This window comes from Maylandia zebra, linkage group LG19 (genome assembly GCF_041146795.1).
Source record: "Maylandia zebra isolate NMK-2024a linkage group LG19, Mzebra_GT3a, whole genome shotgun sequence".
Classification (NCBI taxonomy): domain Eukaryota; kingdom Metazoa; phylum Chordata; class Actinopteri; order Cichliformes; family Cichlidae; genus Maylandia; species Maylandia zebra.
This window is the reverse complement of record NC_135185.1, coordinates 16,834,314-16,861,164: the sequence shown is the minus strand read 5'-3', so window position 1 is coordinate 16,861,164 and position 26,851 is coordinate 16,834,314. Positions and strand designations below refer to the sequence as shown.

The 26,851-nt window shown below is 38.9% G+C and overlaps 1 protein-coding gene across 1 annotated transcript in view; it reads right to left on the bottom strand.

The window, feature by feature from the left end:
* The window catches only part of babam2 (BRISC and BRCA1 A complex member 2), a 118,441-nt gene that overhangs the window by 75,349 nt on the left and 16,241 nt on the right, over positions 1-26,851 (bottom strand). The window contains exons 5-6 of the mRNA XM_004559253.3: positions 3,349-3,543; positions 227-301 (exon numbers count right to left, since the gene is read on the bottom strand). Coding sequence (XP_004559310.1) covers positions 227-301; positions 3,349-3,543 — 270 coding nt within the window. The remainder of the gene's footprint in view (positions 1-226; positions 302-3,348; positions 3,544-26,851) is intronic.

Sequence of the window (26,851 nt, the reverse complement as noted above, 5' to 3'; positions counted from 1 at the left end):
AAATGACAATCCTTATGAAATTGATGTTATTAACCTTCACTCTCAGCGTTATCAGATAAAAGGTGAGGCAACAGTCTAAAAACACATTTCAGTCACTCACAGCAATAAAAGGAGCTCAATTGTAAAATATAAGGTGCATGCATAGCAAGACCATGAAAAGAACAGAGGAGACAATGGAGACAAGAGTGAAGAAAGCCATTAAACAATATCCTTCAGAATTAATTACCTTAAGGAGATAGATGGGGATGTTGCTGAAGTCCACGGGGAGTTTAAGAAGGAAACGAGCAGAAAACTCTCCTGTCTGGGGGGTGAAAAAAAAGGTCAATTGTATTTCATGGAGTAGATATTTTATAATGCTCGCCTTTTTATATCAGTACTGAATGGACTAATACTGACTTTTAGTACTCTTGCTATGGTTTAACAGATGTGACATGTGACTTAAATACAAGAAAAAATAAAGTTTTCAGATGAATACAGTCCTGAAAAACTAAGTACACACTTACTGCTTCTATAGGAATTAGAGGGTAAGAAGCAGCCAGGTACTGATATGAACTAGATGAACTGATTAAATGAAAGTAAGCATCTGTACAAAAGCAGAGGTTTTATGAGCTTGCTGGTCTTCAGCATTCAGATGTGTGTTAAAGAAATCCCACAGTTTTCCCAAGAGTGGAAAATTGCAAAAGATCCAAGAACTCCAACTCTCCAACTCTAGAGACCTCAGTCAGTGAGTTAAATGCTAAAAACAAAAAACAATGAACAAGAATGGCCATACGCCACATTTGGTGAAAATCTGACACAGCATGTCAGCAAAAACATCTCATATCAACTCTCAAGCACAGTGCAGAGAGGTGAGAGAGCAGAGGTGTTGATTTGGGATTATTTTGCAGCCCCTGCACCTGTCAATGAATCGACCACATACTCCTTTGTATACTTAAGCATTCTAGAGACAAATGTAAGCTGCCCATAGCCATTTTCTGAAAGCTAAAGCTTTTAAAGCAACCCAGTCAAAGACGAGACCGCAACTTGACTAAAGGGCTGTGATGGGAAAATTTCTCTGTAACAATGCGAAAGACTAGACAAGTCATACAGAAAAAAATCACTTCAGGATATTGCTGCCAATAGTAGTTCAACAAGTTGCTAAATTATGGGGGCTATGTAGTTTTTCCTGGGACTGTAGACCTCTAAGTTGGGAGGTTTTTTTTCTTCCTCATTTGCTCTAATTTGTACATTTTTCCCCCATTACACGGCCTCACAGATGATAAAATTCAGTCCACATTTTCTCTTTTTCCATTTCTTGGAATAAGACATGTTCCCCACACAAAATTAAACTAATGATGTTTGCATCTGTAACCATGTTTTAAAAAATAAACTTTTTAAAACACGGGACACTGACACACTCTTGTTCTTTAAAGTTCCAAACTAATTAAAATATCTTACCTGAATTATCTGATGTGTCGCTGTGACATAGTGACCGCAACAATACAACACTTGTTTGGCTTAATTCTTTCAATGGCTTCATCAAACTACATCGAAGTGTTATATGTTATATGCAAATTTATGCAGTATGATGTTCCAAGGCCAAACACTGAATCTAAATGTACAACCTGTGGTGTAAGCAGAGAACTGGTTTGGTTATTTCCACTGTACTTTCAGATAATGTCTTCACACAAGAAAACAGAAAAATAAGAATTACCTGAAAATCTGTAATAGCACAAAAAGCACACAGTTCTGACTTTTAAACACTGGAGCAGAGTCTTATTACCTGATGTTTTCCCTGAGGCTATATGTAGTTAGAGAAAAAGCGCTATACAAATGCAGGCCATTTACCATTTACCATCCAGACACATGAAAAAGTATGAAATTACGGAAAGTACAAGTGTCTACGTGCTTTCAGGTTGTGTTTGCATGTAATTGTGACCAAGATGATGGTAACAAAAATTGCAAACATTTCTGTCTTCCTGTCTTGTGTTTACTCATTGACCAACATATTTTAGTTATTTTTTCCACACGTGTTGCCTACAGTCTGAGGCACACGTGAGAATATGATCTTTAATTTCTCGTAATATCCTCATTTGTATTTGCTGTTTGCTGAAGGGCCATCAGTTCCACTAATGGCGTGTGCACTTAAGCGGCTTTTGATTATTCAGTATTGTTAAATAAAATCTTGTGTAAGTGTACCGCTGGGAGCGGTCTGTTGGCTGCTGAGGTCATGTGACGTCAAATGAACAAAAGATGGGCCCTGGAATGCAGAACTCTTAAATACAGGAAATGTCGAAATATCTTGTTTGTTTCACTTGACATTTGCATTAGCTATTTGGTTATTTCGTGTTTGATTGTGCAAGTTAAAACAACTATTAAACTAACTATAATTTGTTAGCATTTGCTTCCCTTGTGTGTCAAAGTCCGTCTAGTCAGGCACTGTAAAAGTTCCCCTCTGTTTCTTGTCTGTTGGGTCTGTTTTGATCAGCCTGGTCTGAGTTTATTTTGCTAGAGTGTTATGTTACGCTGGCATTTTAACTTGAGTGTAGTTCTGTTTATTTGACCTTCTTCAGATCCCAGAGCAATTATCTGACTTTTTCTACATTTCTTTATAAAGAGCTTTTGAGTTAAATAAAACATATTTGCTTTAAGACCTAATTGTACTTGTCATGCCTAGCCAGCTCAGTCCCTCAGAGTGACGGGCAGAATAACGACTACCCTCTCCACTTGCACTCCAAGGTGGAGTCTGAGCCTGTCCACCTAACAAGAGATTTGCTGGACAGGCAGCTTCATATATTGTTTACTTATTTACTTGCAATTAAAATACTTGCTGAGGAGTGCCTAAAAAAAGGTATAATTTTATAATCCTTTTAAGCATGGGTGTTCCTGCTTTCACACGCACTAACATGTGTACACAAATGCGCACTGCCAAAAATATAGTTTAATTCTGTGGGAGGAATGAGTTCACAGAGATATAAGAAAAGAGGTTAGAATATTGCACCATTTAAGATTCACAACGGTTTAGTTTCTCAGTGCAAGAGTATAATGGCCAAGATGGGCAGCAGTTTAATCAAATACACAAAATTTTGTGCATAAGACACAAAATAAGTTTAAATCAATACAAAGATCAAAACATCCAGATTTTAAACTTCAAAATTAAGAATGTGCTAATAAAGTCAGAAAGGGTTAACTGTCACAGCTCTCTTAGGCCAAACAGAGAAAATAATACAGACCAACAACTGTGTTGTAAATAAGAATATACCAGTGGAAACCTTTCCGCTGTGTTTCTTTTTAACTGCTACCACGCAACTCTTGTTTTCTTAAGATGCAAAAACTTCACAATCACAAAATCCATAAACAGGAGCTTACCCAGCTGTTCTTGCATCCAGCATAAATCTCCATGTTGCGGCCGTAGTTGGGGTCTTCCAGCAGGCTGTCATACTCAAAGAGCAGTCTGGAGCTCTCACGCAGACGCAGGCACTGGTAGTGATGGTACTGCTGGATGAGCTCCTTCACCAGCTGGAGCAGACATTCAGGATTCCCAGCATCCCAGTGGACCAAGTGCTGAAGCAGACACCAGAGATGGTATGTCAGTAAAGATAATAGACAGCCCATCCATCAACAAGTCCATGTTAACATGTGAAGTCTGTACTCTAAGTACAGTGTTCCCTCGCTATAACGCGGTTCACCTTTCGCGGCCTCACAGTTTCGCTGATTTTTTTTTGTGTGCAATTTTCCATGTTTTTTTTGTTTGTTTGTTTGTTTGTTTTTTTAAACAGCGCATTGTGTTCTGCATCCTGATTGGCTTTAGACCACTGTCAATCAATCTCGTGCCGTGTCTGCTGTACAGTACAGAATGCGTTGTCAGATTTATCTTTGATCGCAAGCAGTGTGACTCTGAAGTGCTGCACTGCATGTTTGGAAGTTTTCCCCCTAACAAACACAACACTGTCGATGAAACGTCAACACCTGCAGGTGCCTTTGGTTTCATTCTAAGATACTGGACTTATTTTTCCACGAAGGTTTGAACTTTGAAAGTGTTTAACCAAGAGAGAAAAGTGAGAAAACGTTCATGCCTGTCTGAGAACAGAGTATAAAAGTGTGTAGTGAGGGTGTTTTACAGCCTTGAAACATCTATAATAATTATAAAAAATAAAGCTGGCTACTTCGCGGCTTTCACCTATCGCGGGTTATTTTTGGAACGTAACTCCCGCGATAAACGAGGGACCACTGTATATGCTATTTTGATTGAAAATGATTGTTAAAGACATTCATATTTTAGAAAATCTTTCGTAGATAAAGGAATCAGTTAGAGATGGACCGATCCGATATTACGTATCGGTATCGGTCCGATACTGACCTAAATTACTGGATCGGATATCGGAGAAAAATAAAAAATGTAATCCGATCCATTAAATATCACGAAAGCACCTCACAAAACTTGCAACACGCCGTAACTCACCTCAGAACGTTAGCAGGTCGGAGCAGTATGCATCACGTGATAGAGCGGCTGTGGCATGCGGGACCTGTCGGTGGTCTGGATAGCATTTGGAGCTTCGCTAGCAACCTGGCATTTAATCTCCGACAAAGTTATCCCGAGAGAAGTAAAGCAAGTGTGTAAGTCCATCTCTGAATGTTTGTAAAGCATTCCTGCGTTAAGCTTAACAAGCGACTGCCTCTCGCTCTCCTGCTGCTACTTCAATCGTGAAACTGCTTAACGATCAGCTGATCGGCTTTTCTGTCGTGAGTCCGTGTCTCTTGTTTGCTTTTGGCCCACTTTGCACCAGAAAGAGGAAACCAGCGGCTGAACAACAGCAGCACGTTTAAGCTTGATAAGCTGTTGTTAGAATGTATTTAATATTACTTTCTACTCCAGGATCTTTTTCTACGTAGCTGACGCTGGTAACTGTGCAGGGGCGGATCTAGCAAAGTTTAGCCAGGGGGGCCGATAGGGCATGAACAGGGAAAAGGGGGCACAAAGACATACTTTTCTTTCTTATTCTCATTTAAAATGTCTAGCTTTTAATAAATAATTATCTGACACCCAAAGTTTTAATTTGATGTAAAATGAATAGAAGTCAATTACTGTATATAGTCACTATTAAGTCTAATATATATACCCTAGTAAGCTATAGTACTTTTTACTTTGGGAAGGTACCATCTGTGCAGTCTACAATTTTGTTGAAGAAAGATGTTGAATCTATTTAATATTTCTTGAAAAATAATTGATTTCTGTGCATTTTTTTCACACTTCATCAAATTAAGGTTGATTACGTCGATTAAGCATCATGAGGTGGAGCGTGAGGGGTGGTTCCCTATTTTTTATTTATTTATTTTTGTTGTTGCTGGGAGTTGGAACCCTATTAGTTAGGTTGCTTAATATTTACGCTAAGTACTCTTTAAAATACCAGAATAGGGAGGATGGTGTAGGTTTAAGTTTATTAGATTGATCAGTATTGCTGAACTATGAAATATTTTTTTTGTATACAGGTATAACAGAATAGCTTTAGTGTAGTTGTTGTTTTAAACTTGAGTATGAACTTGCAGACTTGCAAAATGCAGCAAGATATTTTAAAAAACAGTTTTGTTGATTAAAAAACACTATATCGGATTCATATCGGTATCGGCAGATGTCCAAATTTATGATATCGGTATCGGTATCGGACATAAAAAAAGTGGTATCGTGCCATCTCTAGAATCAGTACAAGCATCATGATCACAAATAGGACCATTTAAAAAACAATTCCTGAATAAAATATACAGTGGGGCAAAAAAGTATTTAGTCAGCCACCGATTGTGCAAGTTCCCCCACCTAAAATGATGACAGAGGTCAGTAATTTGCACCAGAGGTACACTTCAACTGTGAGAGACAGAATGTGAAAAAAAATCCATGAATCCACATGGTAGGATTGGTAAAGAATTTATTCGTAAATCAGGGTGGAAAATAAGTATTTGGTCAATAACAAAAATACAACTCAATACTTTGTAACATAACCTTTGTTGGCAATAACAGAGGTCAAACGTTTACTATAGGTCTTTACCAGGTTTGCACACACAGTAGCTGGTATTTTGGCCCATTCCTCCATGCTGATCTTCTCGAGAGCAGTGATGTTTTGGGGCTGTCGCCGAGCAACACGGACTTTCAACTCCCGCCACAGATTTTCTATGGGGTTGAGGTCTGGAGACTGGCTAGGCCACTCCAGGACTTTCAAATGCTTCTTACAGAGCCACTGCTTTGTTGCCCGGGCGGTGTGTTTTGGATCATTGTCATGTTGGAAGACCCAGCCTCGTTTCATCTTCAAAGTTCTCACTGATGGAAGGAGGTTTTGGCTCAAAATCTCACGATACATGGCCCCATTCATTCTGTCCTTAACACGGATCAGTCGTCCTGTCCCCTTGGCAGAAAAACAGCCCCATAGCATGATGTTTCCACCCCCATGCTTCACAGTAGGTATGGTGTTCTTGGGATGCAACTCAGTATTCTTCTTCCTCCAAACACGACGAGTTGAGTTTATACCAAAAAGTTCTACTTTGGTTACATCTGACCACATGACATTCTCCCAATCCTCTGCTGTATCATCCATGTGCTCTCTGGCAAACTTCAGACGGGCCTGGACATGCACTGGCTTCAGCAGCGGAACACGTCTGGCACTGCGGGATTTGATTCCCTGCCGTTGTAGTGTGTTACTGATGGTGACCTTTGTTACTTTGGTCCCAGCTCTCTGCAGGTCATTCACCAGGTCCCCCCGTGTGGTTCTGGGATCTTTGCTCACCGTTCTCATGATCATTTTGACCCCATGGGATGAGATCTTGCGTGGAGCCCCAGATTGAGGGAGATTATCAGTGGTCTTGTATGTCTTCCATTTTCTGATGATTGCTCCCACAGTTGATTTTTTCACACCAAGCTGCTTGCCTATTGTAGATTCACTCTTCCCAGTCTGGTGCAGGTCTACAATACTTTTCCTGGTGTCCTTCGAAAGCTCTTTGGTCTTGGCCATGGCGGAGTTTGGAGTCTGACTGTTTGAGGCTGTGGACAGGTGTCTTTTATACAGATGATGAGTTCAAACAGGTGCCATTCATACAGGTAACGAGTGGGGGACAGAAAAGCTTCTTACAGAAGACGTTACAGGTCTGTGGGAGCCAGAGATTTTCCTTGTTTGAGGTGACCAAATACTCATTTTCCACCCTAATTTACGAATCAATTCTTTACAAATCCTACCATGTGAATTCATGGATTTTTTTTCACATTCTGTCTCTCACAGTTGAAGTGTACCACTGGTGCAAATTACTGACCTCTGTCATCATTTTAAGTGGGGGAACTTGCACAATCGGTGGCTGACTAAATACTTTTTTGCCCCACTGTAATGGGGTGATAAATGACCCAATTCATCCATTTTAGTTGCTAAAACAACTTGGTTGCTTGAGACCGTCAAAGCAAGTGACCAAATAGCCAATCCTCATCATGTGATGGTGTACTAAGTCCAAATAAAATAATAATAATTATAACTTAGATTTGTATAGCGCCTTTCAAGAAACCCAAATAAAAGTGCGAGTGTAGAGGATGAAAGGATCAAACAAGGGACTTTCATCCATGTTCAACGTGAAACCAAAAGTAAATGTGGAGTTATTATTTTTAGACAAAAGCATCTTTCATTTTCAGTTACTTAAAGAAAATATCTGTTGTCAAAGACAGTTTGGTTAAGGTGTTTTTGTGCTGCAAAACTCTCGGATCACAAAAACTTTGAAACTGTAGAATGTGGTCTTTTCATTTGAAAAACTAACTATTTCCCATTACCTTGGGATAACACATAAGAAAACACATAAACTTCTTAGGTAACACAGATGTTTTGCCTCTATACTATGTATACTAAGTAATGCTGTAAGTAATGGCAATTTTGAGTCAGCAAAAACTCTGACAAGGCATAATAATGTCTTTATCCCCATATCCATCATATTTCATCTGCACACTCCTCAAATATATCAGCACAACCTGTTGGAAAATTATAGACTACAGTATAGGTTATTTTGCAAGGAGCAATCATGGAGCGCATCAGGTAGTGCACTATATCTTCTCTCTCTGAAGGCTAACAGGAAGTATTTTGGAGCTCATGGTATTACAAGCATATATAGAAGTGGACATCTAGTTTAATCCCTATTTGGGGTGAAGCATTGCTGTCAGCTAATCTCCAATTTTAGCAACATATTCCAAACTGGTTACAACAGCGTAAAATGTTGTTACCCAACTGAAAATAGTTGCATAGAGAAAGAAAATAATACTATTTGTATCAGTAAAGATAGACCTTAAGAACATGGTAGTGGGGAAGAAACTGGTTCATCTTGGAAAAAGGTTAGTTGCCTAATTCTGAAGAGCCTACTTCCCATTACAGATTGAGGAGGAAAGGGTTGTGCTAAAGGATGTCCTGTGGCCACATTTAAACTGATATGGAAAAGTACTGAGTCTGAACTGATGTACGTGTCACATTTCTGACCTCTGTTGCCACAATGATTGAAGATTTTGGATAACAAGGCAGTTTGTATTGTCAGGATGCATACAAGAGCCCAACCGCTTAATTTACTTATCTGATTTTACTACAGCGATTAAATATCTGATGTTTGAATAGATTAGATTTAGTACATGTCTAAATGCTCTGTTGTGAACCTCTCTTTCACCAAACTCAGTTTTAGTCATCACAAGCAGAACTTGACCCTTTGGGACCAATATGCAAATTTACAGGATGGAGCTACAACCATCTGCCACATGTGAGTGAGCAGAACCAACCAAACATGACCAACTGGTCTAATTCTACCAAATAAAATAAAACAAATTGCCCTTTCCCCCCCTCACTCTGAAAAAGAACCCAATCACTGATGCGCAAGGAATAAAACAATTAGAATTAATGTGAACAACACCGTGCAAAAAATAAACAGCAGAAAACATGTCAGGTCTAATCAAGACAAATGGATGGCTGCGCTCTTGACAATGAATGTTGTGAGAGCTTTATAACAGAGATGCAAATCAAGACCAAAGCAAAGAAAAATAAATTACTGATTTAATGAGTCTACCTCATTGTCTGGACTGGAAAAGGCTGTGCGTGTTTAAAGAGATTCAAACGATAATTTAAAATTTGCCACTTGCCACTTCTAGTTTTTACACAACTGCTGCCTTGTTCACAATCATCCAAGGTGATTAGATACAAGTCATTTTGGAAAAGGTAAGATTAAATCTGCCAGCGGGGAAACTTTTTCTCCCCAAAATATTTAACATGCAGACAATGAGGAGGGGAAGGAAAGGGGTCAAATGAACGTTTTGGTTTAAGGATGATGGCCGTCTCGTGCAGCCCCCTGGTCCTGAAAAGTGAAAGTGAGTCTCCATTCTGAAACTCATTCTAATTCTGAAAGTGAAATAGTGCTGGCAGATTCAAATTGTGGATAAGTCAGAACCAAGTAATGCAACTTGATGACATAACCACACTGGCCCAAGTAAACATGAAACTTCCCCAACCTAAATGATGAGCAAGCTGGAAAAGGATGCCTTTTCAGTAAGCACTGAGTAGGTGGAAGGATTAATAGGTGCTGGGAATGCCGTAACCGTTAACATGCATTATATTAAGGTATCAAAATCAGGATCTATTTGACTTGCATTAGCTTGTCTCCTCAACTGTCTGTCTCCCTCCTGGCAGTCCGGTGGAGAAGGCTTTCATTGTTTCACAGCAAACCACAGCCTCTTTTTGTCAAGGGAGGAGGAATGGCAAGGGCAGGCTAAACAGAGACGGTGACCTCATCGTCCTGACCCACCAGTGGTTACCAGCAATGCTGGGATTCCCGAAATAAGGGGGAGATGAAAACAAGGATGGGCATTGTCCAAAAGAGGCAGTCAGTGCCTAGGGGTAGGAGGGAGCTGAAACCGAGGAGAGACTGAAGAAGTGCTGTGTCAGGATTGTGACACAGAATATCAGCGAAGCTCCACTGAGGAGGGCGAGAGGGAGGGAGGAGGGATAGGAGGTGAGTGGGTGGGTAGGGAGAGAGGGGAAAAAAGAAGGCTAAAGAGCTCAGGCAAGCAGTCCAAGGCCAAAGAAACTGGACTGAGCCTAGGAATTTATACTCCCTGTGATAGGTAATAATAAACATGTGAAGTAAACTCAGTGAGAGAAAAGTATTTTTTAATCAGTCTTAAGATTAGACAGCTGTGATAAACATACCACAGAACTGCTGTTGAGAAAAAGCAAAGCAATAAGACAGGCTATTTCACAGAAACACTCCCTCAGTAATTACAGTTAAGGTGCCCTCAAGCTTAGTACTTAACCTCTCCTTCAGTGGAGCTATTCATTGGCCAATGACACAAGGGCTGAGCTTCTGTTGGGTGGCTCCCAGGTAAAAGAGACTGCTGCTGAAAAGGTTGACTTTGCCCTGCAAAAAACTGCTCTGTGCTCAGGTATTCATTTAGCTGGTTTTGTAAGGAACACTCCAAAGTGAAAATGATCATGGATACTACAAAGCTGCTACAGTTATGTTATGAATATATGTCACAGTTTCTACCTGCCTCACCCCAAACGGTCACGGCACATTGCTGTGCCTCCCTGAACCCAGTTCTGCTGGAGGTTTCTTCTTCTTAAAAGGGAGTTTTTCTTTCCCACTGTTGCCAAAGTGCTTGCTCATAATATGATCATATGATTGTTGGGTTTTTCTGTTTTCTTTGTATTATTGTAGGGTCTTTACCTTACAATATAGAGAGCCTGTTGTTGTAATTTCTGTGCAAAATTTGTTGCCCATAAAGCCTAAAAGTGTTTCAACACACGCACTTTCAACATTCTGAGCGAATCACTTTGGGTTTTTGTTTATAGTTGCCCTTTTGCACAAAATCATTTAATGCCCAGTCAGACTGGCTCAGATGTTTGTGTTCACACCAGCAGGTCTGCCTGGTATGCATGTTTGAAAATCATAGAAGTATATAAAAGATAAAAATAGCAACCTGGAGGTCACACAATGGTTTGTAAAGTCCCAGTACGAAGCCCCAGATTGAGCATTATTGTAGTCGGCATCTCTGTTTTTTGAGCCCAGGTATCACAAGCGAGGCATCGATGTGACTGAGAAACTGAGGGACTCTGCATTCTCAATTCTAAAGTATACACTGCTCCTTTTTTGACTCCAGTGGGGACCATAATTTGCAAAATGAGCACTTGAAACTGGTGATTGAAGCCAATAACCTCATCAGAAAAGTGTCTACCAAAGTCACAAATCAAGGTAGCAGAGGACTGTTTTCCCATAGATTTCTAAACAACCAGATTTAGTTTTTCCCGTCCAGAGGATTCATCCTCTGAAGGCCATTGGAAATGACATTTTCAATGACATCTTCTAACCTTAGAAAACACATTGAAAGATGCTAAGATATTTCACTGGTGACCACGCTGCTTTGTTATACATTTCATTGAAGTCGAATGTCAAAAGATCACCAATTTCAGTGGCAAACCTTTCAGTTGATGCTTCATAAAAGCTTTAAGCTGCTGGTGGTGCAAATGAATACTCAGGGAATCTAAACATTATATTCTTATGTTCTGGGGAAAAGCTGTAGCATATTTTAATGCACTCAGTCCACTTTAATCAAAATTGTTTTACATTCATGGCATTCAAAATCTCACCAAAATATTACTCATGCAATGAGCAGAAATATATTTAACCGAGGTACTATAGTTGAGATAATTTAGACTGAATCAAAGTGTTAAACTAACTTATGGTCTGACCAACAAAGCATCCAGCACTGCTTCTGAACCCAGCTGTTAGGGCGGCTAAAAAATGTATAGTTAAAAACAGTGAGTGCACTTGTCTTTGTCTCATATTGTTCGAATGTTCTGACTTTGAGTTAACAAGGTAGAGCTTGAATGCTGCAGAAAAACATTGGTCAAACATAGACGCAAGCAGAATGAAAAGCACTGAGCCAAAAAGCAATGTTCATGTGTTGCAATGTGTGTGTCTGTGTGTGTAGACATGAGAGTCTGTACAGACTCTTCACTGAATTGATTTTACACGCTCTGCTGAAGGCTGTGTGTGCCAAAAGAAATCTATGTGTATTTTTTTTTCATGAATAGGATAAGCCCTGCGGAAAATGTACAGATTTGATACATGGGGAAAAAAAACAGCAAAAAACAAAAGATGCAATAGTCACAATCTAGGCTATTTGAAAGCTAAGATTGAACATCTGATGAGATGAAGTGGGGGGAAATATCCATCTATATGCCCTCTAGATCAGTCTGTATGGAAGTCACACATCTTTCTTAGGGCTTTAACCACAGGGGGTAGCTATCATGGTCTCAACAATAGTCCCCAGTTCAATCTGGACCTTATAATCCAATTATTTTGTCACAACACAGTGGCTAAACCTGTGTCAAAAGATTAAGCCTAACCTTGGCTGATGATAAAACCAGTCACCTTTAATAAATAAAAATTGATACCTTCCATTTTTGAAAAGAGCTCATATCTGTAAAGGAAGCAATTTATAATCGTATTACCTTAAGATATTAGGACTTGATTCAATATCAATGTTAAAAACTGCAGATTAAAAATATATTGGATTAGCATTAGGATTTAGCATTTTGGAGGTATTCATGTGTCAGCGTGTCCAAGTCAATGCTGAAAATACAGTCAAAATAGCTTAGACATAAATATTATAGAACACTATGCCTTTTAAAAGAAAATGCTACTTCTTTCTGCCTATTGATTAATTTACTCAAATTACAGCTTGTTAAATTAAACGGGCAGTGTGTGGGTTTACGCATGAAAAAAAATGAAAAGAACAGCTTGTCCTTAAATTAAATCAAAGAGTCCATAAAGAGAACTTGCAATCCACGGGGCCTACTTTTAAAATAGTTGCTCTGCAAACGGAGCTTCTGTTCTCTGATATCTAACGTCTCAGCAGGAGGACCAGTAACTTTGATCTCTCTGGCAAAGAATGGTAATTTGAGAACGTTTCAAATATAGTATCAAATACATTTATCAGACTTCCAGAGTTAACAAGCGGCACTTACACAAAAAATAAGATAAAAGTTGACCAAAGTCCTTTCCTGGAATGTCAACAAGTACTCTAATGTTTCGGTATTGTGGCCTTCATCAGAGGAAGGTTGTAACATCAGCGTGGTTGGACAGTCGTGGCTATGAAAAATTCTCACTATAAATCTATTTGTCAGCTTTTTGACAGGCTGCCTTGTGAGCTGTGGAACTTGATGATTTGATTTAGTATCTAAGGAACTGAGGGCTCAGTGAATCATCTTTTACTTCCAATTCTATCCACAACATTATGGAAACCAACAGGTTTTAAGAGCTGAACGATGGCCGGGGACCAGGATTGCATGATTTCCTGTTTTGGCCATTCAGTCTCATGTATATCCAATTATTAGCCAGTCTTCTCATGGATCTGCAACATGCGCAGAGCAGCACAGGAAATAGTCACATGCAGACAGTGCTTGCTAAATGTTTGTAACAACGAACATAATTATACACTTAAGACACCTTCACCTTGCTGAACATGGATATTTTAGGTAAAGGGGGTTGTACTGTAGGGATGGGAATTAATACGAATTTAGTGATTCCATTATCAATATCACTTATCCATTCTCTTTGGCTCATTATCACCATCATCTCTAAGCAGCACATCAAAGACATTACATTTCATGCAAATAATTACAAGCTGTGTGGTCACATGTTTGTGAATGTTAGAGGTATTTCCTGTCTTTGTAGTGGTCAGTGTTGAGGTCATTACTCAAACAAAGTAAAGTAAAAAAGGTATTACACATTTTACACAAAACACTTTTCTTAAAAGTAACAAAGTACGTTTCTTAATTACACCCAGAAGAAAGACATTCGTTATACTACTCTGTTACGTTCCCCCCAAAAGGGTCTAGGCATGCGAGTGAGGGGACCAGTAACAAATGAGTCCAGAACAGAATGAAAGGAAAACAGACCAGTGTTTTTAATAAATAAAATAGTCTTTATTATAGATCATCTTAACATAAAGAGCCGGCAACGCCGTTTTATCAATAACACTTGGAAAAAGAGAAAAAAGGTTGCAACAACAAAGAACACAACAACCAAACAAAAACTCCACACCACGAGGAGGCACTTCCAGGGGCCCACAAGCTCACCCTGTCACTAACAGCAGCTGGCTTACTGCTGCCAAGGCCCACAAGCCCACACTACTCACGTAAAGCAGCTATGCTGTTTCCACAACTCCACACTTCAGGCAGGCTAACTACACACAAAACAGAGACACCAGAGAACACCCCACACCCTGCTCACAGCTCATCCCCAGCTTATATGACCTCCGAGAGGTGATTGCTGACTGGGCCCAGGTGGTAAATGAGGAGAGAGAAGAGCAAGAGAGAGACAGAGGGGTGGAGCAAAAGAGGAGGAGGCGGAGAAAAACACCACACCCACACAAGGGCAGTATCAGGAGGCCCAGCTAGAGCCGTAACATACTCGTTATGTTACTTTCATGTTACTCTCTGAAATGATCTGAAACACACTCAGATGAAAACCAGCACATACTCAGCATTTACTCAGCTTTAACATCATTCTGGGTTCTAGGCTAGCTTAGGGTTTGCATGTTGTCTATGCAGGTGCTTGCAAAGAACTGAAGGTGTGTTAGCATTATAATGCAGTTGTTTTCATCCTGCAGCAGTCTCCACGTTACTATCACACTCTCGTGTTTTTGTGCAATAAAAACAAAAGTAATGTTCATATCCAACCTGTAGTCTGCACCACTATTTTCATCCTCTGACACACGAACTGAAATTAGCTGATCATAGCAAGAGTGCAAGAACCGATAAGCGGGATCGACAGGCAGGCAGACTAACGATTCCAAGGAACTGTTCTCCTGGGAACATTCTCAGTTCCCATCCCTAGTGTATTGTAAGTCATTTTCAGTTAATTACCTTTTTCTTATACCTCCCTCAGCAGGAGAGCTTTTTTGTAAGAACATTTTGTAACTTAAAGCAGTTTGGGGGAAACTGAAGTTCACTAATTTCTTTTATTATAAAAATAAAATGAATAAAAAGTTGACTTTTGTTTATGTAGCGCAAACAAGAAATCTGGAATGTGGAATAATCAGTTTAAGCCGGTCAAATTTAGAAAAGAATAAAAAATAAATAATCTGAATTGGCTAATAAAATTATAACTGGAGCTGCTGACGCTAACATCAATTTTCTGCTTTCTGTACAGCCCATAAACTATACTTTAAAACTTCCAAGCTTACAAAAAAAGAGCGTTTTATCATGTTTTCCTGCTTCTATTGACTGTAGACAGATGACTCTACGATTACAAAACAGTAAATCAAATGCTTCCCATTCGATCAAGATTAATTTAAGCACACTTTTACTTTAAAGCTCTCATGTTTACTGCTAATTTCCAAATTTTAAAACAAAAACGATAATCTGATAAAATCCTGATCCACACACAGTGCCTGAACTAAAATGAATTCTTTCAGAAATGGGGGCAAAGGAAGCACTGTAGGAATATACAATATTAAAAACTAGTGTGTCTTTTAATATTTAAAGCATGTCAATTTGTTCTGATAGCCCCCCCAGTAATCTGACCCTTTAAAGGGACAGCTCACCAAATGTTAAAAAGTTCTCCCTGGTGAGAAAAATGGAAATAATTTGGCTGACAAGAAGGAATCTAAAACTATAACTCACATGTAATATTTAGAATCACTATTTTTTTGTAAATGAAGTGGCCCGATTAAATTCAGCGTAGGAAGGCCCATTCTGAGCTAGGAAACCCAGTGTTTTCATTTTAATTTATCCAGAAATTTAAATAAAACTGCTTTATAAAAACTCTATAGTGTCAGGCTCCATCTTATGCAGCACCTTGCAAGCTGGGTTGTAACATATTACTCAAGAGAAACAACATAGTTCATATAATAACAGCAATCGGAGTATATTTGCCTGTGTAGCACAGTACATATGTTGAGCATAAGGAAAGAACTCAACAAAAAAATAAGTGTTTTCCTTAAGAACAAAATGTGCACCTAAATTGGGCATCTTCACACTGAATAGACCCAAGTTGACAGAATTATGTCTTCCTGTGCCATCCGTCTGTACCATCTTCGATCCAATATTTATCTTAGGCCAATAAGAGAGGGACTGGCATCTGAAAATGCAAGATAATTATATAGGCCAAGAGAAGATATTTGTTTTTACGTCTTAAATGTGATTTTTATAGATGCTGGCAACCTGATCCAATAAATCGCTGTAGACTTGAAAGTGTGAGGCATTAAAAAACTCCCAAGTATTAAATTAATCTCTGTTAGTCGCTAATTCAAGTGTGGGCTCACACCCTGTTTCGCCCCCGGAGAGTGCCAAGTGTAAGATCATGCTAAATTGCTCTTGTCATGTGTTGAAGACACTTGGCATTCTCAGCCCAGTGTATTTTCCTTCACTGTGATCTGTGCGGTTTGTGTCCAACACAGAGCAACTTGTTGACAGAAATAGCACTTTTCTGACTACTTTTAATGTGGTTCACCAATCCACCGTGAGGGCTGAGACCGCTGTCCCATCTAAGTCTTGGCATTTGTTTCATACATCAGCTAGTGTTTAGGAATAGCCAGCACCCCTTTCCTTCATCAGTCTCTGGTTGCAAACAATACCCTGCACATGAAAAGCATTCCCAGACCTGTCAGTGAGCGCTGCCGATAATAAACTCCAATAAAAGCTGGAACCCATTATTCCCAACAGCAGGAAGGAAGCGGGAGCAACAGTTGGTACACTATGCACAAGTTGACATAATGTAGCTTTATGGGCCATCTGAGTTTCTTTGTTAAAACAGTAACAGGGGACGAGTTGGAGCAGCAGATAGGAAGCGCTCATCAATGCTTGGCATGCAGTATTACCAGAGGGTAACGTGATGCTGGGAATGTTTCCTTTTCCTAGATGGGAGAAGTCGAACACTTAGATTGGCTTCACACTCCATTTTTTATGGGAGTTGTCCTGATACAATGCCTCATTGTGTAAGTCCTCATCTTCTCTCAGGAGTCTTAATTTTTTGGGAAGGTGGCCGGGGGGGCACACACACGTTTACACGTTCGTGTACATGTTTCTTATTGCTACTAAATAAAGTAAAAAGATTAAAACCAAGGATAATCTATTCTGCACTTTTCCCTGAGCACAAAAATACGATGTAATCATAAAATGTCCTATTTTTAGGGATGCAATTTTCTGATACAGAGTACTGACCCGATCCCAGCTGGAAAAACACTGGTTACTTTATTTAAAATAAACAAATAATGCATCCATTCGAGCCTTTTGAAGAGTTTTGGTGATATTAACTATAAAATAGAAAGGTATGCAATACAGACTGTCTAAAAAAAAAGAAAAAAGAGTTTACGCTCTAGTTATGGTGACTGAAATTTGAGCATTTGATTAGTCCTGTTAATTAGCAATAATTATCTGGTATCTATAAGTGTAGCACACTAGCCAGGTTTGCAAGCTTTAATTGAAAAATATAAAGGTGACACTACACCCTATAATCCAAATACGGTCCCTTTAGCCTTTAGAAATCAACATGACAGTGACCAAAATGCTAACAATGAGGCTTCAAAACAAAAATCAATGTGTAATGTGGCTACATCCATTTTTATTTAGGTCTTTGGGTGAGTCACTTGTCCACTTTGGTGTTTTCACGATATTTATTGACAAATCAAAAAATATAGAATATTTTAAACACTTGTGCCTTCAGCCTTTCAAGTCCACAACCCCAGATTCTACTCAGGCATCTCTCTTGAATCTGTACAATGCCCGCAGCATAAACAGTTAAACGCTTGCTCCAAATTAAAAGGGTGGAAAACAACAGTAATACACTGGTGAGTTACCTGTTTTACCAAAAGAGACCAACAGAAATTAGTTTAAGTATGGGTTTGTCAGACAATACGTCTGTCTTTCTTGCCCTGCATGAATACAAGATGAGGTTTATCAAAAATTAAATATCTTACTCAACTGGGGTAATTGAGAGGCAGCTAGACTTCCACCAGCACTATCATTAGCTGAACTATCATTACAACTGGAGCAAAGGGGACAGATGAATACACTAAATAGCTATATTTATTTCCTGACCAGAATAGCCTATTTAGTTTTTTTTTTTTTAATATTTTCTCAGTTACAGGTGACACAGTCCAGTCCAATTAGAGGGAACAGAGCCAAACGAGATATCCTTACACTTCAACAGTTCCAAAATATGTGGGATTTCCAGAGAAACAAGAAAGAGCCAACCTTTGAACCGCACAGCAGAGTACTGCAAAAAGGTTAAGTGGAAACATGTTGAAGCCGTGTGCAGAGAGGCTATCACGGCTAACCCATGCTCTCAGGCATATGTAGAATGGGAAAGATTCAGAATGCAGGGGAACTCCCAAAAGTTTCGTACCTGCACGCATCACTGGACAAGTCTAGACCAGAGAAATTATTACACACAAAGAAAGGGGGAAACAGGGGCCAACAAATGGTAGCATTAGTTGAGTAAAAAAGAGAGGAACCATTAGAGATGACTGTTCTTACATGGTGCAAGCTCACTCCCCGTATCACAATAGGTTAAAGAAGATAAAGAGTTTTGTTATTTCATTGGCCAATGACACCTTCAGATTTGCTTTTGCTGTCGTAAATGGACAGAGTAGGGAAGCCGATTACTCGTGTAGCTGAATGGGTTAACAGATGCAGAGTCTAACAATACTGTCTGCAGCCATCAGTGGTGAAACACACCAAAACATTTTTGCCCCACAGTGGGTTGTCTTGCTCCATCTGATGTCAGTATGAGTGAACGGGAACATTTTGTGCTGTTTATTCAAATCACTGTCAGTGATCTGAGAAGACCATGATTTATATTTTCTGGGGCCAAAACACAGAGAACCTTTTAAGGCTTCTCATGTTGCAATATTATTATTATAATACCTATAACTCACTCTAGATGTGGGTGTGCATGCTGACTATGTACAACAAATTATGTGAAGGGAATGGGTGGTAAAGAATTCAAGATTACAGAACAGCGCACCACAATCACAGATCAGCCACAAGCAAAATGCAGCATCACGACAATCATACCCAGACATGCTACAGCATGCGCACTGAATACACAACTTCAAACTCTTACCCAATCAGCTTCAATGCTTTTAAAGTTTTTTTCCTTATCTTTTGTTTTTTTCAGAAAAGGGAGGTGGGGGGGGGGGGGGGGGGGGCATTCCATACAAACATTTGTACAAACACTGAAGTCCAGTGTGTTGCCATCACTTGGTGAATTAGGGAAGAAAAAATGTATGATGCAACATAACCTACGTAAGGAATTAAAATGGTATTGCTCTCCACCTTCCCTCCCTTCCGCTCTCTGTCTTTGTCATTTCCTCCTTTCTGGTCATTTTTCCCAGCAACCCGTGGGCAGACCTATTCCGCTGTATTCCTGTCACCATGTTAGGTTAACACGTCTTTCCAAACTCCACTTCTCTGAGCTCTCCACCCCTGCTCTAAACACGATCCGCTATCACAGATAAGCCAGAAACTGATCTTCTCTTGAAATCTTGATAAGAAATTTATTTTAAGTGCTTTTATGTTTAATCTTAAGGTGGACATGACCATAACAGCAGCGTTTAGATCTTTTTTTTACTGGTGTGGGTTTTTTTTAGAACTAGTCTTCGTTCTGATCTCGCCAGTCTTAGAGAACTGATTATTAGGCACCATTGCTAAGAAGATGAGGTCATTTCAGTCAGAAGAAAATCAGACAAAATCTTTGGGCTGCTTCTGACAATCATTGGTGAACTTTCCATTGTTGTCACTTGTAAAGTTGCTGATGTTAACGGTTCCAACTCTAGGCCAGTAAATTAGAGCCCCAAAATTCAGAATGGGCATCTCAAGACAAACACTAGGAACTATTCAAGTATTCTCTGAAGATTGCCCCCAGGACTAACCCATTCTCAAATGACTGCACTTACTTATGGCACACTTATGACTTGCTGGCTTTTCTACGAGAATTTAGTCTTTGAAGGAATTGTAGTTATCTTTGGTTTTGCAAGTTTATTTTCTTTATTCAATAGCATGTTCTTTCATGATAATTCGTAGTAATGACATGTTGATTTTAATGGAACTTTCTGTTAAGAAAAATTAATTTAAAATACTTGGGGCACTTGCACTGCATTTGTGGAAAGGCAGTAAATGTGCTTCTAAATATAAATAACAGAGCATTCCTTTCCTGTTTTGGTGCAATCTCTTACAAGCATCAAGCAGTTAAGTTTGTCCATCTTTGGTCAGTAAAGGGACTCAATTATTGTGACTGTAGATGGACTTTTGCGCTAAGTAAACTGAATCAGGATACACAATGCCAAATTGGTCTCACAACGTTGAGATTGCTTAGAGCAATCTCAATCATCTGAGGTCCTTAGGAACAACAACAACAATAATAATAGTAATAATAATTATTATTGGGAGAGGGCAGATTATTGGCCAGTCATCTTAAAACATCACAAACGATTACAGGTTAATGCAATGAATCTAATATCTAATATCCAATGAAAAGCCAGAAACCAACAGGGCATTATTTTGTCAGACCATATGTCAAAATGAACATACAAAGTACAAAATATGCAAATCTAGTAACAAATACACATAATTCCAATAAAAAAAAACCTTCACCTCTTGATGGAGGTCAGACAAAGCTTCAGTCCAGATTGCTGGCTGCATTAAATGTTAGTTGTATTCAAGTGTATTACTTTTGTTTATATCTATATTGCAGTGTATTGAGGCCACCCAAATAAGCCAATTCAGTTAAGGATATTTTAGGGTGTTTTAGTCATCTCCATAGTAAAGTCAAAGTGGCGTGTTATACAGTCTCGACATGCTCGCCATAGTATCAGTAATCTCCGATAAGCCTCCTTCCCAATTAAATCTTTAGGTTAAACAGTCATGAATGTGTCAGTGTGGTTAAGTGTTGCGGTGGCAATCATAGGCCGACTTAAGATTTATCTCCATGTTGAAAGGAACAATGGCTCCCTCTGAGCCCAAAATAAACCCATTAGACTGGCAGATGACTTTCCATTGCTTTGACATACAGTAATTAGAGTCATGAAACTAGTATGAGGGCTAACATGACTGACCAGTTAAAAAACAACCCACTAAGAGTTTCAAAGCACGCTGAGGCAGGGAGCAGCCCTGGTGGCCAATTAGCAATGGTCTGGATGCTATTTAGCCTACATCTGTAGTTTCCAGTCAACCCTTGCACCCTAACAACAATATAACAGCGAACCTCAATAAATTTGTGACAGACTTTTCTCATATTCTCATGGAACTGTTTGGCTATAAATGGCTTATTTGTGGGACATGTGGCCTCTCATCATCCAGCAGGGATATTTAAAGTCTCTTTCATTCATCATCCATTGTGGTTAAAACTCTTGGAAGGGCCTTTCTTAACAATTGCAGAGGTTTGAGGATTACTTTGTTATTGCTGCCTTTGTAGTCCATGTTTGACTTGCTATACCTTCTAAAGGTGGCAAGGCTCCTAGAGTTTCCTCAAGTAAGTACAACAGTCACTAACCTCTGCCAGAGGTCTCTTTCTGTTAAAACGGAACTCAAAGTGCTGCTTGCAATGGATTGCTTGGCCACTGGGGATCTGAGTCTAACATTTAAAAGTTTTAGGTTACCTTAAAGCTATAGATATCAGATCAGCTTCCAAATTGACAAGGTTAATAATTTGAGACTCCTCTTTGAATGTTGAGATGAAAACTAAAACAAAAGTTAATGATAACGTGCTGTCCATAGCAATAAGTCAGCATTGCTATGTGGATAAAACTGACACGTTTTGGCTAGAAAATAATTTGAGACGTTTTGCCATCAGTTTTTGTGAGTACTTCATGTGACTTTTTGCTGTTTTTAACAGAGTGAAAAGTTAATCCACCCATCTAATTTTGAATGCATGAGGGATCATAAGCACTGGTGAAAACAGCACAAATTAAAAAGCCCCAAACCTCATGCTTCAAGGGTCTGTAGCTTAAGAAGATAAATGTATATTGGTCCAATAGATATGTTATTGTACAAAAAAAAGCATTTCTAAGGAGGTCAGTTGGAAACTTCTCTCAGACTTGACCCTCAGTCGTAAGAGAAGTACAATCTGTCAAGAAAAATGATTGCAAAATTATGTTTTTGGATAAAGTCACCAAACTTTTCGAATGTTTTTACGAGATTTCACTGGTGATTCTATGTACATGCAGCTTTTGAAATGGTTCATTCATTTCATCTATTTAGATACAACTTTACTCCTTAGGTTTTTAGATGAACGGTTAAAATTGAGACCATTATAAAATGTTCGACGAAATGGGACAAGCCTTTAATAAGAGTTGAATTTCTTTTCCATAAAAACATCTTTGGGTGAGTGGACATTTTGAGACTTGCTAGCACTTCACAGTAACGAGAGAGCAGGCAACGATTTAAGCATGTATTATCGTCACCTCCAAAAGGAAGTTTTAATACATGAAGTTGTGGTGATAGGTTATCTTAGGCATGCTTTTACAATGATGTGATCAGGCTAAAACCGCAGTTAAGTAGGAGCCTAATTGTCTAAAAGGAAACATTTTCACTCAAGACTTTAGAATATGTTATGCAGTTTCTAACGTGCATATAATATTACCAAACCTTACTGATCATCTACTGTGTAGCACATGCATCATGTTTTAGTCCTCCCTTTTCTTTTGCAACAACAATACATTTCTCTGTCTAAACAGAAACATGGATAATAAACCTACTCAAGGCCTGGTGACAGCAGGGAAAAACACAAGCCTAAACAGAGAAGCTAATGATACCCTTGACTGGCTGTAAACAAGAGCAATGTGTTGCTGAGACATCAGGAATTCAACCAGCCACTGACAGAGGACCTAAAATTAGCCTAATGTTTACCCCCTGGATAACAATGGCTAGAAACATAGTCCACTTGAAGTAGAACTCACAAGCACCAAGAGATATTAAGAGACAGTGTCACACAAAAATGTTTTGCTCCTTATTATAAGTGCAATTTATTTATTTTCATAAAAACATGTTACTCTAATGATAAGTCACAGTTTTATATATCAAAATAATATTTTTCAGATAACAATCAGTTTTAACAATCTAAATTCCCACGGCCAGACGGTAAGAGATATGAGGGGGAAATTAATGAACTCCACAGAATCGAGTTTTTTAACACTGAGAGGGGGATGTACTTACTGAAAATATAGAGGAAAAAGGAGGGAGTGGGAATCTCAGGCAGAGAAACAGACGAAGGAGGATTATGAAAGCATGAAGTGCAAAACGCAGCAAGACTATAAGTGAGAAAATAAACAAGCAGTGGGCTGCCAAGCACTGGCTCTGCGGAGGTACTTCCCCTTATGTGCACAGCTGGATTTATGAGACAGTGAGCAATACTCCCCTCACTTCTCCCAGACTCTGACACAAGCAGGGGAATTTAGCAGCTCCATGCTAGTCTGCTTCAAAAATAGCAATGGATAACTACCCAGTAGTAGCTACAGAAAAGTTTGCACATTTCCAGCTAGCCCTATTGGCATGTCTGTGTTGTGTTTACCATCATCTAATAACCCAACGCAAACATGCCAATAGAAATTACTTTTAAAGGAATCATTGTACAAGGTCAATGGTTTGATTAGTAGCAATTACCAAAGGCTGTGGAGATGACAGAATTATAGTCATATTCATTTATTTCAGAACACATTAAAAAAAAAAAGAAAAAGAAAAGAAAAAAAAACGGATGCTGCACAGTAGCTGAGCATGGGCCTTATGTAGGTACTGGATCCCTGTTTGGCTTCTTCCTTTTAGGTCAGGGGTGGGCAACTCCAGGCCTTGAGGGCCGGTGTCCCTGCAGGTTTTAGATGTGTCCTTGAACCAACACAGCTGATTTAAATGGCTAAATTAGCTCCTCAACATGTCCTGAAGTTCTCCAGAGGCCTGGTAACGAACTAATCATGTGATTCAGGTGTGATGACCCAAGGTGAGATCTGAAACCTGCAGGACACCGGTCCTCGAGGCCTGGAATTGCCCACCCCAGTTTTAGGTCCTTCTCCTTGGCCTCCTCCATTACCTTTTTTTAATGTATTAGGTGTGATTGCGTTGATTGCATCCTATGTTTGGATCAAACAAAATTAATTCATCCGGTGTGTTTTGGCAAATTGTTGCTGGGTTCTGTAATCATTTTTAAATTAAAAACAATAAAGCAGCACAAAAGCCAAATGGGTGCCTTGAAATTGAGAGATGATTACTCAGTTGGTTAAATATTTTTAAACAGAAAATATATTTTTGAATGTCACATACATAAACTGGGACAGTGATATCTGCTGTTACGTACAAATTAGATCTTGAATTGTTGAATGCCCCAGAAAGAACAACGCTACACTACAGTGAAAAGTTTAATGATAAAGTTTTTCTAGTGTATTGTACCCTGCTTTAGCCAGGCAAAAACATGATGACATGCACTATACAATGTGATTTACTGTGCACGAGAGACCCTAGGGTCAGAATGATATAAATTTAATCATCAGAGAGTGTATCTGTAGCTGTGTAGATGTAACCGCGCTGCCAAATTTGCTGTGGCCGTTCAGGCACGTTGTCACAATGAGGCACCCTTTTGCCATCTTGCCACAGTGCGAGTCGTTTGGCCTAATATTTTCCTTTAGTTGCCTCAGGAAGTAACAGTAAAACTAGGCTCCAATAGTTTGACCCTGGGGGATGAAATGCACAACCCTGTAAACAAGGAGCATGCCCCCGACTGCGCTCCTGATCCAACAAACCCTCTTCATCTCAGAGCCATGGGCTCTGATAACAGTGGCACAGTGGAAAATTAGTACACTGATCATAATACTTCACGGCATGCCCTGGCACCTGTGAAGCTCAGCCCGCATATCAAGGCATTTGCTTGTCTCAAACTGCTCTGTAGCTATAACAGCTGTTTGGTAGTAGACATTCCATGCTCTACCTGGCTAGGTAATAATAATATTACTAATAATAATAAACTTTATTTGTACAGAACTTTATATATATATATATATATATATATATATATATATATATATATATATATATATATATATGTATTAGATAGAAAATAACATAAAAAGACAAAATATTAGACTATCCAAACACAGGAAATTAGATTGGTGTAATTATTCCACAATGTAATTTAGGAATGACATGCTAAACCAGTGACCAATCGAGCTGAGATAGAACTCCTAACTGTTTAATCAGCTTAACAATGTAAATATGAAAATTTCTACTTTTGCCATGTTTAACATACATTTTCATTTGTTTACAACTAAGTTGGCTGTTATAAGTTTATGTCAGAAAAGAAAAAACCTACAGAAAAAAATACTACAGACATTCACTCAAAAGTATGCTAATTATACAGAGTAGACTGTACAGTATGCTCTATGGGAAATTAGCTGCAACACTTCTGTTTGGAAGGAACAGCCAATGAGAAGAAAGCTGGTTTTAAGTGACAATGCCATTAAAAAAGCAAGGAAATGGGTTTCAGACAGAGCACAAATTGAGAAACTGCACCAAGGGCAGTATAGTATGATGAAATATTATTTTGAACTGTAACTCAAGCTCCTCAAGTAGGGTCCAGTATTAAAAAGCTAAAGTTAAAAAAGTTTAAACTTTAAACACTACCCATACTTTTATTCTGTTCATCTGCACACAGCGATTTCAGTGGGAGAAACATTTTATCACTCATCCAAGTGACCTAAGAAGTGATGAAACTTTTCTCCCACTGAAAATGCTACCATGCTGACAGAATCAACGTTTTGGGATTTCCTTACTTGGCTGATTGAGCACAGATCAAGACAACTTTAAACACTGCAGCTGCCATTGCCATAACTGAGAAAATAGAGCCTTTATAAACATTATCAGGATTTTTGCAGATTAGTGCAGTACAGTGATTCTTTACCATCATTACCCATTCTTTGCTCCAAGCCAGCGATCTTTGGGAAGACATAAGCAGCTTTTGTCGCTTGTATTTTAGTTTCTGAGAAATCTTTTAATGTTTGGGCGACAGAAATTTTAAACTTTCTGGTTTAATTGTGAAACCTTTAAGAATACATGTGCTGTAAAGCGCTCTTTCTGTAAAGTTACCCCATGACAGTAAGTCTGACCAAGTATTCATTTGTATCTTTCAAAATCCTTTGGGATTTACTGGAACTTACAGTGATGATGCAATTTTGTGGTGCTTTTATTAATATGCAAAACAAACAACCACACCTCATCTGAAACTACACAATGCTGATGCAATCTGTCCTTGAAAACCAGTTCTCCTGCTAGGCTCAAAACCGTTTGCAGCTGTCCACATACTTCTGTGTTGACATTGTATGGTTAAAAAAGAAAAAATGACTTCTTGGAACCATTTTCAAAGAGGAAAATTAATGACAATTAAACAAAACATGACTGAACAAATACCAAGAATGTCCAGGTAAATTTCCAGGAAGAAGAGCATTCACATGAATCTAATAAAACTTTAAATTACATTTTGTCCATCTAAAAAGAAGTACTCTCTTTATGAAAAAGGGCACATTATAAACATGGACAGTACATTTTCATTTGTTCAGACTAGCTGTCCAGTGAATCACAGATTCACAGAGATGATCAGATGTACAGATAAACAGCAAGTCAAAACAATTATAAGAAGTGTAATCACTACAACAGCTAAGGCTCAAGATCCACAGAAAATGCATAGTGTTTGTTTGCTTTTCTAAAATTTAGATGTACTATGAACTAAACCTCTCCTGGCCACTTCAGTCAATAAGGTTGTGACCATCCACCATTTGAAGAAAATGGGTCCTATATTTGACATGCAGAATTAATAAAAATGAATCAGAGGTGGATTT